Raw genomic sequence first — 12,424 nt, forward strand, 5'->3', positions numbered from 1 at the left:
AAGAAGAGCTCTGTGTAAGCTCGAAAGCTTGTCTCTACCAAAAGAAGTTGGTCCAATAAAAGATATTACCTCACCCATCTTCTCTCTCAAATAGACTTTTAAATTACTTTTGTCAACCTTAAATGTTGCAATATTTTGTATTCACAATTACAAGAAGACATATATGACAATTTGTTGGTTCTTTCTGTACCACTTCTGCATTATGATTTTATGCAATTGTAACATGAAGTTACTATAATGGAAAGCCTACATGTAGATTGATCACCCATGAGTTAGCAGGGCTGTGTCATGTCTCTGCCAGGCTAGAGACAATGGTGAATGATAAGCACTCAACAATCATCTTTTCAAAGTGAAGCACACCTTGAGTCTATGGGATAGCTCTACTTGGTAGAAGACACTTCCTTCTCTTATCTAAGGAAGGTAAAGTAAAGGAAAGTAAAGTAAAGTCCATTGGAAGTAAAGGAAAGTTCCAGGAGGCAGAACAAAAGCAGCAGGTGACCCCAGCTGGAGTCTATAAAGTGAGCCATTTTGCACCACAGTAAAATGAGATTGGTTGTGGCAGGGCAGGGTAGGCAAGGGGATAGAGGACTCTGCCTGCCTACCGTCCTTCCTGAACCTCCAAGGTCTCACAAGAGAAGGACAAGCTAGAAAGCGAGGGACATTACGGTTTCAGACATGTATTGTTTTATATGATCTGTATTCTCCTGTGCTTTACGTGATTAAGAATAAAAGAGCATAAAGATGTTAGAATTGGCAATGTGTGCATGTATTGTGTTGACTGCTTCACAACTACTGCATACCCCTGAGTGAGTTACACTGTAAATCTAAAAAAACTTCGCACATTTTGGTGTGAAGTTCTGGGAGAGGGGTGTATTTAATTAACAGGGAGTCTGAAGGGCAGTGCTGCACCCAGAGGGGTTCTAACACTCAGGGTGCAGATAGAAAGTCTGCATCCTGAGAGTGTGTGCCTAGGGACCCTGAGATTGGGCAGTGGCTAGACCAGGGATCTCAAACTCAAATCACCAGGAGGGCCACATGAGGACATTGGCCCGAGGGCCACATCACTGACACCCCCCCCTCCGCCCTCCGCCCTCAGCCTCACCCCCACTCCACCCCTTCCATGAGGCCCCGCCCCTTCCCCACCTCCTCACACCCCTTCCCCACCCCCATTCCAACCCTTTCCCCAAAGTCCCCACCCTAACTCCGCCCCCTCCCTGACCCTATTCCAACCCCTTCCCCAAATCCCCACCCTTGCCCTGCCTCTTCTCTGCCTCCTCCCCTCAGTGCGCAGCTCCCCGCTCCTCCCCCCTCCCTCCTGGAAAGCCCTAAGTGCTGCCAAACAGCTGTTTGGAGGCAGGAAGAGCCTAGAGGTAGGCAGAAGAGTGGGGACGCAGCGCACTGAGGGTGAGGAGAGCTTGGCGGCCACAGGAAATAACTTGGAGCGGCCACAGGGAGCTTGGCGGGCTGCAGCAAATAACATGGGTCGCATGTTTGAGACCCCTGGGCTAGACTCTGTTCAAGCTCCAGGAACTTGTAACACCCTGGAAATCCAGAGCACAGAGGCTTGGATTCCCCTCAACAATCCTAGTCAGTGATTAGGAGGGGGCACTCGTTAGGATCTGTGATGACACATATAATTTGACAAGCAAGCAAGCACTAGATTTCTCCACTATGAGAGTGATGATTGTGGCTTAAATGTACTTACCAAAAAAGAACTTGGTTGCCCTTGTATCTTTCATAGCGAGCACTTGAAGACATTATTCTGAGAAAAATGAAACTTTAATTTAGATTTTGAACTCTAAAAATGTTTTAAATCTATTAATCTTTCAGCAATATCACTTTATTTAAGTATCAGGGGAAGTCATATGAAAGACTACAAATTTGGCTTTGCTTCTTGAACCATAACTTCAAACTTAAATGAAATTTTCATTATCCAAATAGATAAAACACAACATATTCTCTGTTTAAATCACTCCTACACACTAGAATTAACCATAGCAACAGTATAAGAACAGAGATACTTCTGTTGCATATTTTGTGCTTTGTTTTGTTTGCCTCTTATTTCATATGTGCTAAGATAAATGGAATACATATATTATTAGAGCATTTGCAACAGAAAATTATATAGAATATAATTTGAACTGGACTGTGCTTCCCCCCGATCCTTTACCTTAGCTGATGTTCCCTGAGATGTGACAATATGTCCATTCCATGAAGATAAGAATATATAGTATTTAAGTCCTGCAAACAAAAAGAAAATATCACTTATATGCAATTCAGATTTTAGGAGTATCTAATTTTCCCAATATTTCCCAAATTAACATATTTTTGAACAAAAAATAGAAAAGGAAACAGTTCAGGGAAAAAACAGACCTGCAGAGCCAACCTACTCTAAGCAGTGGACACAATAAAACTGGTTTGCAACTAACACTTAAGTACTTCTGTGGGCAAGATCCTGATGTGGTTTGTTAGTCATAACCTCTGCATGTACAGCATTTATATAGAAGCATAAACACTTATAGCTCTGTACAATAAGTAGAAGACATCAAATAACAGTGCCTTGCATCCAAGGCCTTACATCACCATTTTAAAGTTGGGTATACTTATTTTACAGAAGAGGCACAGAGAAATTGAGGAAGATGCTCACAAATCACATAGCATGTTAGTAACAAAGAGTCAGGACAGAATCCAAATAACATACTCCCTTTGAAACACCTGAATGATTCTTCTTAGTCAAACTGGACGTGTTGCATTTTGAGGCACGGCCCTTTCCTCCCATTTCTACAACACTGGCTCCAAGACACTCCAAATCCTTGCCAGCTGAAAGCAAGAGACCTGATGACTGGGACTGAGCCTCAAATGGTTGTCAGCACATACCACCACCAGAAAGGCAGCAGATTGTCATCGTGAGTTATTTTTACTAAAGAATTAAACTCTGTTTCTAGTAGTAACTCGAGGTAATAAGCATTCAGCAAGCCTTTCTTCAATTATCTTCATTAAACATACATATGTATACATCTGTAAAGCTAGAAGTACAATGTGCAGTTTGCAGCAGCTAATATATTTTTCAGCCACCAAATTAAAACATGCTACCCCAAAAACATTAAAAATTCAAATTTTTACTTTAAAGATTGGACCTTACATGAAAATACTCATCATGAGATACAGTTGTTTAAACCTCTCACTGCAAAAACTCTCTTTAGTCCAAAAAATATTTTTGTGCTGATAGAGTAGACCACATGCTAAGGCAAAAAAACACTAGAACTATTCAGCATTTATTTTACCATCCAGAACAGGTGTGCTGTTAGTTAGCATTGAACCCATGCATCATACAATACACACACAAGTGTAAAACTCTCACCAGCTTGAACATTTGAAAACATGTGTTCCGAAGTTTCCAGTGACAGGGGATGCTATTTCTGCAACATATGCAAATAAAGTATGAGCGTAGGCTTTGGAATTTACAGTAGCTTTTTTTGAGAAATTTCTTGGCTTAGTACTCAGCTTCAGAAACATGATGGATATGGATTCTGTTCCATAAAAAAGAAAGGTCATGGATGGTTTGTATGTGAGCTTTATTACAGCTTCAGATTCCTAATGCTATGAAAGTTGTAAAAGTTACTGATTGCTTAATAAGCTATCTAAAACTAAAGCATCTATCAATCAAAGGGCTTATTAGCATGCTTTAAAGTTCCAATGGTGAACTGCTGCATATCTAAATCTTAAGCAAAGCCCTTTTATTACAGGTTCTGTTGTAAATATGATCTTTTCACACAGAAATATTGCAGTGATAGACATTTTTGTGATCGCAATAAGTAATGCATGTATTTTTCAGTTCAGTGTATGATAAAACATTACGTCGTGTACTAGTTATAGAAAGTAATCTTTGAAGAAAATCAAGTGTAACTACCTGAAAAAAAAAAATACCTTCAACCAAAATTTAAAAAATCTTCACAATATACTGTAGGGTCACAGTTTATTTTAGCATCATTACTTGAAATACTATAGTCACAGTTTTTGAACAAGAATGGGTCACAAACAATATTCCCTTATAACTGAATTTTTCTCCTCATATTCCACTACTTAATATGTGTTTTTTAAATCCCAAAATAAAGTTGTCAAGATTCCTTCCCCACTCTGAACTCTAGGGTACAGATGTGGGGACCGCATGAAAGACCCCCTAAGCTTAGTCTTACCAGCTTAGGTTAAAAACTTCCCCAAGGTACAAACTTTGCCTTGTCCTTGAACCCTATGCTGCCACCACCAAGCATGTTAAACAAAGAACAGGGAAAGAGTCCACCTGGAGACATCTTCCCCCAAAATATCCCCCCAAGCCCTATACCCCCTTTCCTGGGGAAGGCTTGATAAAAATCCTCACCAATTTGTACAGGTGAACACAGACCCAAACCCTTGGATCTTAAGAACAATAAAAAAGCAATCAGGTTCTTCAAAGAAGAACTTTAATTAAAGAAAAGGTAAAAGAATCACCTCTGTAAAATCAGGATGGTAAATACCTTACATGGTAATCAGATTCAAAACATAGAGAATCCCTCTAGGCAAAACCTTAAGTTACAAAAAGAGACAAAAACAGGAATATACATTCCATTCAGCACAGCTTATTTTACCAGCCATTTAACAAAAGGAAATCTAACGCATTTCTAACTAGATTACTTACTAACTTAACAGAGTTTCTGAAACTGCATTCCTGATCTGTTCCCGGCAAAAGCATCACACAGACAGACAGACCGACCCTCTGTCCCCCTCCCCGCTCCAGATTTGAAAGTATCTTGTCTCCTCATTGTTCATTTTGGTCAGGTGCCAGCGAGGTTATCTTAGCTTCTTAACCCTTTACAGGTGAAAGGGTTTTGCCTCTGGCCAGGAGGGATTTTATAGCACTGTATACAGACAGGTGGTTAGCCTTCCCTTTATTTTTATGACAAAAGTGTTGTAAGTAATCTTTGAAACTCAGAGCTTCCACTGCTTTTTAACAATTTGTAAAAACACATTCACGACTGACAAAATAGCTTTGATCAGGACATGCACACAAATGACGATCACACACACAGGATGGATTTTAAGATGCAGGCTGCAACTTTATTTATTGAAAGCTGGGAGACACATTACATGCCCCACCTGTCACTGTACCATACCAGACATTTAACTAGATCTAGTGCAGTCCTCAGGACGCCCACCATACAACTAATAGTTTTGTAGACCTGCTTGGGCCCACCCCCAGGAGTCCACTTGCTTCTAAATCCTTTCCACTTTCCCTGCATGGAGACAAGAGGTAGAGTTTCCCAGTTGAGGACTTCACTGCACAAAGACTTCATTTCTCACCTCTTCCCATAAACAAAAAGACCACCAGCACAATCCCAGGTCTCATTTACTTCTGGGAGCTGGTCCCTTTTATCCTTAGATGCACTGGATACGAGCCACAAGTTGCAACAAGCTGACACAGGACTTGTTTACATGGAAAGTTAGTGCTAGCGTGGCCAGGTACTCGGTTTGCGACTGGAAAGTCCAGTTGAAAAGGGAACCTTGGGGGGGGCAGGGGAGGTTCCAGCACTCCTGCTGGAGTGTCCAGTTTTTAAATATTACCAAGTTGGCAACCCTAGTTAGTGCATGGCAAGCCATGGTGTGAATCTATAGTGCACTAACTATCATGTACTAACTAGCCATGTGGACCCTGCTACTGTGCACTAAAAGTTCCATAGTTAAATGTTGAATAGGAGTATGTCAAAGTGCACAAAGTGCACAGAACTTTTAGTGCTCGGTAGCAGGGTACAGGGCTACCAGTTACTGTGCAGCAAGCTAGTGAGCTGTAGATTCACACCCTGGACACACCTCCACACACCATGTGCTAACTGTCCATGTGGACAATCTCTCAATCTTATTTTCCTAATACTATATCTTTTTAAGTCTTAATATTATAACATAACTGTGCCTCCATGATGCTGCAAGGAAGGCAAGAAAACACTCTCAGCAGCTCTGGGGGGATAGTGCATATGCAGTCTGGTCAATTTACTAGGAGCTGTGATGGGCTTGGGCATGCTCAGTGAGGATGCAATGTTTGGAGATTTTAGAGATTAAAACTGAAAGTCTCTGCTGAGCATGTGCGAAGTACAACTTTTTGGAGCTTATAAACTCATCAAGTTTCAGCAGATTGTATTGAGGATGGCAAAAGGTACAACTCTGACATAAAGACACCGTATTTACTTACCAAATTTTAAATCCCTGCTCCAAAGCTAAAACTGTTCAAAGACAAGGTTGCCAGTATTACTTTTAACATGGGCAAAACAATGTCTCCTCCCCTAGCCTTGTTCTCAGAAACAAGTAGGCCATTTTGGGTGAAGTTTTCTGGCGGAAAAAAGAGGCAGCCTGAGGCAGATACCTGGCATGGAAGATTTCAGACTAAATGGTTAAAGTTACACAAAAAGTTATAAGAAGCTAAAAACAGGGTCTTACGAGGCGTCTGGCAACCTTACTGCTACCAGCTCTGTCTATAATCTGTAGATAGCTGTTGAAAACAGATGCTTAAAAAGTCAGATTGGGTAGGTAGGAGCTAGGAGGCTAGTTATTTTTATACTATTTATATTAAAAGTGCAAAGTCACAGTGACAGCACATACAAATGACCACTCAGACTGCTCATAGGCATGGACACTTCTACTGATCTGGTCCAGTCCAGCCAGACCTTTAAATGGTCATTTTTTTATATGCTTGAAGGAATAAAATTTGTTGTGCTCCTTCATTTTCAGAGTAACACAAGCACTGGGAAAACAAAGTATTAACCAACATTAGATAACTTCTAAAAAGAAACCTCCAGTTTAATTAAAAACCTGCCACTTAGATCAAGATATATGGATGTTAAAAAGGCTACTTATTTCTCTGTTGGCCATTTTTAAAATAGCGAGAATATGGTTTATACCAGTATTTTAAAAGGTCTAGGCTTTCTGCAGTTTACAACTTGCGTAGGTAAAAACGCATGAGAGAGGCGGGTTTTCAGGAAAGTCCTAGTGAAAGATTGTCCGACAGGAAAGCAATTATACAATGCCCAGAGAAAAACGGCTGTATTTTAAAACTTAAGATGGCAAAGTTACTTAATAACAATATTTTACAGTCCTTCTGTTCAAGAAGTCAGTCAGGGATTTTATTACACCTTCCTCGCTAAACCTGATTTAATTCTTGCACAGCAACTACGCTCAAACTACACAGGAGGTCAGACTAGATTATCATAATGATCTCTTCTCAGGGTGGATAAAAATCAGTGATTAAAAAAAAAATCAAAAAATCGGATATTTTTGATAAAAAGCTTTTTGAGGAAAAAACCTTTCTAAAGATAAAGATACATTTTAGCTCAAAGATATCTCATCATGGAATAGGGATTATAAATTCTAATTCTATAGTATGAGACAATATATTCATGTAATGTTTAAGAAAAGTTTTGTAAATGAGTTTCAATAGTTCATGGATTAGGGACCCAATCTTATGGGGCTCCAAGGGCTTCTATTTAGATTGTTTAGGTTAATCTTTCTATCTACCCAATGGGACTCAGTGCTCAGTCTACAAGATACCATCAGAGATACTTAGTTTTGCAATTCTCAAACTGTGGATTTGTGTCTCCAGAGATAACTTGCTTGTTAACAGCAAAAATGTTTTAAAATAAATAAAGAAAGAAAGAAATAGGTGAGAAATAACAGACCTCAACCCTAATGTGTACACAAATTTGCAGAGGGACAGAGTCAATCCCTTACCTCTCTCTAAAAGTGCAAAGTTTCAAAAAGTTCAAGGAACAGAAGATTGCTGGGGGCAGAACAGATCTGGACAAGGAGAAGAAGTCTGGAGATAAATGTGAGAAGGGAGGGACAGGCAGTAGAAACAAAAGTGAAACTGTTTGAGCAGCATATTGCAGAAGTCTTGAGGTCTTTCTGAGTGTAGACTTCATTGATTTGAGATCTACCATACCATTCTCTCACTAGAAGGGAAAACCTATAATGGTAGCAGGCTGTAAAAAAGACCCAGTTTGGGAATATTTTAATGAAGGTCCTCTATCTGTGGGTAAGACAGGCATGCGTGCAAAATTCAAATAGTGCCACAAAGAAATGCAAGGCCTGGTTGCTCGAATGAAAGAACATCATGAGAAGTGTTCCTTCTCAGGAAGAAGTTGAAAATGATGAAAAGAACATGTCTGAACATGCAGGATCTTTAGGTTGGTAAACTTTTTTATTTCATACTTCTTTCTTAAGGACTGCCTGTCTTCCTTCTGGACTATTCTTGAATTTGCATGTTTGAGCAAAAATATAGTTGTTACTCTGTGATACTATCATTTTAGATGTTGTGATAAAAAATAAATATATGAAATTGGGAGATCTTCCTTTTACAATTTCACCTTTAAAGTAGTACTGAGTGTCAGTGAATGCAATGAGTAATACTAAATGAGCAGTATGATGATAATAATTAAATAACTGCATTGACTTATTTTGTTTAGGACAATCCACCCTCAATATACAGGATTCTGAAGACTATCCACCTTCAAGATCACCATCATTTTCTATAGTTTCAGAGTTATCTGCCAATGATAGTGTTTCAGTCACATGTATGTCACAAAGCCACAGTATATCACCTGTCGCAAAAAGAAAAAAAAATCTCCATCATCCAGAAACAACCATGGATAAATTTGTGATGAGAATAAGCAGATTACAAAAAGAAGTCATTGATGAAAAATTGCCCGGTTTGTTTATGCAACAAATTCTCCTTTCCATATGACTGAGAACCCACTCTTCATTAACATGGTTAGGTCATGAAGACCAGGATACAGTCCACCCAACAGAGCAGATGTCACAGGCGAACTGCTGGATAAAGTGTATGAAAGAGAAATTGAGCAGTGTGCAAAAGGTCTAGAGGGTGAAATTGTTAACCTGAGTCTTAATGGGTGGACCAATGTCCACAATGATCCTGTTGTATGTGCTTGTGACACAACGGAAGAAGGGAATGTCTTCCTTACAGAAACAATTGATACATCAGGAAATGCACACACAGCAGACTACTTACAAGAAGTAGCAGTAAAAGCTATAACAAACTGTGAAAAAAAATTCAAATGTCTAGCACGCAGCTTGGTCACAGACAATGCTTCAAATGTATCCAAGATGAGAAGAAATTTAGAAGAGAGTCCCAAGCTAATAACATACAGTTGCAGTGCTCATTTTATGCATCTCCTAGCCAAACACTCCCTTCAGTGTTCCAGAAATAAAGCTAAATGTTGTTGAAATTGCAAAATACTCCCGTAACAATCACTTTGCAGTAGCTGCTCTGAGAAAAGTGGGAGGAACCAAGCTAACTCTCCCACAAGACGTGTGATGGAACTCAGTAGTGGACTGTTTTGAGCACTATATCAAGAACTGGCCTAATCTGATGACAGTTTGTGAACAAACTCTTGAAGAAACAGATGGCATTGAGAAGAAGGGCTGAACCAGGCCAGAGAGGCTGCACAGATCTGCAGCAGCCAATCAGAGAAGGCCTGGGGAAAGTCAATCAGGGCAGGGGGAGAGGTAGCCAATCAGGGCCGGCCTAGGCCCTATATAAAGGCTGCCTAGCAAAGAGCAGGGCAGTCTCTCCCTGGTGGTCAAGGGAGGAGAACTGGCTCCTGGGCTGAAAGGTAGCACCTTGGACAGAAGGAGCTGGGGAGCTCAGGCCAAGGAAAACCCCAGGCTGCCGGCCTAGCTACCAAGGGCTGGTCAGATGCATAGGGCCAAAGGGGAAGCAACCCAGGGACAATAGCAGGGCAAGGGGAGAGAAGGAGGACAGAGAGGCTGCCACTAGGGGATCCCTGGGTCAGGACTCAGAGTAGTGGGTGGGCTTGGGTCCCCATCTTCCCCCTTGTGCTACACCTGGCTGAAGAGAGCATGGCCTGATCCAGGCTGTGGCTGGATGGTGGACTGCTGATAACACTAAACCCCCGGAAGGGGGTGAGACTGGAGCAGTGGGCAGCGTCCTGAAGACGATGCCCCTGAGCAAGGAGGAATGCAGGTCCAGACGCCATCAGGGCGAGAGATGGATGGGACACCACCAGCAGAGGGCGCTCCGCACTAGACAGCTAATTCCCAGAAGTGCCAGCAAGAAGCGCTGCAGTGGTGAGTCCCAACCCTGTCACAGCCAAAAAGTTCTCAATATTGGGCTTAAGAGAAATGTTGAACACATGCTGAGTACCCTGAAGCCTATTTCTGTAACCTTGAACAAAATGCAGGGAAATAGCTGTTTTATTGCTGACGCTGTTGAAATTTGGAAGGAACTGAGTGAGATCTTAAAAAGAGAAATATGCAATGACAGAGTTAGATTACAAGCATTAAAAAAACGAATGGGACAAGCACTATCTCTAGCTCATTTTCTTGCAAATATTCTCAATACTTGGTACCAGGGTCAAACCTTAACGGCTGAAGAGGAGTTGGCTATGACATGGACAATCCTGCAATCATCCCTCCATAATGCCAACTATAATATGAAGTCAGAGCTAAGGGTGAACCAATTCAAGAAATACGTTTGCTGATGATGTTTTGAAGAAAGTCACACAGTGAACTGGTGGAAGTCACTTAAGCACTTGGATTCAGAGACTGCTGAAGTGATAATCTCACTTTTAACAGCAGTAGCTTCTTCTGCCAGTAATGAAAGAGTATTTTCTTCCTTTGGACTAATTCATTCCAAATTGAGAAATCGTTTGGGACCTGAAAAAGCAGGAAAGCTTGTTTTTTTTCTTTTCCAGATTATGAACAAACAGGAAAATGAAGGTGAAGACAACTGAGTTAGCTGCAGAAAGCCAATATTTTAAGTTTCTCACACTGACCTGGCTGACAGTCTATTAATTTAAAAAAAAAAAAACCACTTAACTATTTTAAACAATTTTAACAAAAACAAACCTGATTTTAAAAAACTTGAATGTTTAACTAAATTCAAAAATTCACATGCTTGTTTTGTTAAAATATGTTTGCTGTTGAAGAAAAAAATCCAGGATACATAACGTTGTTGTTTTAGTTAAATAAAACAATTTAAATGTCTGTCTGGTGATGTTCTCCTCTTAATACAGCATGGCAAGAAAATCCTCCAAATATTAATGATTAACCTGTTGAACTGGAGATAGTTCACCTCCTAATGACTTCATAAATATCTGCTTCAATTACCTTTGGTAAATGAAATAACCAAACAACCATTTTCTGATATAGCTGTAAAAAAAATTTGAAAAGTTTTCAAAATAAATCACTTTAAAAATGTAGTGTGTGTAACTTCTAAAAATGAAACCTATATCTATCTCTGAGTTGTGAAGAATATGTATTAAGGTTATAACAACCAGCAAGAATGCACTTTTATGTAAAAATCCATGATTAAATAGAGTCTTTCTGACTAGTGATTTAAATCAAATTCATTCTCTCTTCTGGCCTTGTACAATATGAAATAAACCGATCAGCTTTCTACATCTCCCCCACTTAAGAAATAGAAAAAGCCTGTGCCAAATTCAGCCTTGGTTCACACTGGTGTGATCATACCTGTATCTGGTTATAACAGGGTTGAATTTGCCAAGATGACTTTTGAGCATGTCTAGAAATGTATCCTCTGTTTCTGTATGTATTCACTAACATCAGCATCATGAATTAGTGTTTCAAGTGGACTAGAGATAAAAAGTGTATAGTATGTCAAGTGAATTGAACGTTTTAATGGAATACTACCAACTCATTTTTAAAACAGTATTTTTAGTTGTTATGCTTTGAGACTAAAGCCCTTTAGCGTCACAGCATGTTTTTCAGATCAGATTTAACCAAAAAAAATTGTAAACTATTTAGGAAGTTTTAACAGTTTTACAAATCATTGCCACGTAAATACCAGAAACAAAATGCTAATAATCAGAAGTAAGCTATTTTTTGTTTACAGAAACATTCACTAATCATGAAATCTCAATTTAACAGAGTGTTCTATTACAAAATGATCCTGCTTACACCATCCAGAATGTTTATTCTGGTGATTTTATTAAGTGAGTGAAACTACTGATTCTACTCATATTAATCAAACCCAGTACGTCTATCAAATGTTAATACTCAAAAAAAAAAAAAACAACCCTGGAGAGATGGGAATTTTTATGCACACAAATGTAGGTTGTAAGAGTACTGAATAAGTGGTACCAACATTTTTAAGTATCTATTTATCCTCTATCTTTTTGCTGGGTACGAAATTGGTGCCTTTTTTTCTGTAACAAAAGCCTCCCTTATTTATGGAACCAATCCTCTAGTTCTGGACTATTTTCTTTTGACAACTCATTTTCTGATACTTATTCCTTTTCAGCTATGGAAATTGATGACATCCTAAATATTTGCTGTTCATGTGCATCAGCATGACAACAGTAGCATACTCATACACTGCTCTGGAAGCCACACTCACCATCTT

At 39.6% G+C, this 12,424-nt stretch overlaps 1 protein-coding gene across 14 annotated transcripts in view; it reads right to left on the reverse strand.

Moving 5' to 3' along the window:
- The window catches only part of RAPGEF6 (Rap guanine nucleotide exchange factor 6), a 227,803-nt gene that overhangs the window by 180,630 nt on the left and 34,749 nt on the right, over nucleotides 1–12,424 (reverse strand). For all 14 annotated transcript variants that reach the window (XM_073355612.2, XM_073355602.2, XM_073355601.2 and 11 more), the window contains 2 exons: nucleotides 2,171–2,241; nucleotides 1,706–1,762 (listed from right to left, as the gene is read on the reverse strand). In XM_073355612.2, coding sequence (XP_073211713.1) covers nucleotides 1,706–1,762; nucleotides 2,171–2,241 — 128 coding nt within the window. The remainder of the gene's footprint in view (nucleotides 1–1,705; nucleotides 1,763–2,170; nucleotides 2,242–12,424) is intronic.

Source organism: Lepidochelys kempii, chromosome 8 (assembly GCF_965140285.1).
Source record: "Lepidochelys kempii isolate rLepKem1 chromosome 8, rLepKem1.hap1, whole genome shotgun sequence".
Lineage (NCBI taxonomy): Eukaryota > Metazoa > Chordata > Testudines > Cheloniidae > Lepidochelys > Lepidochelys kempii.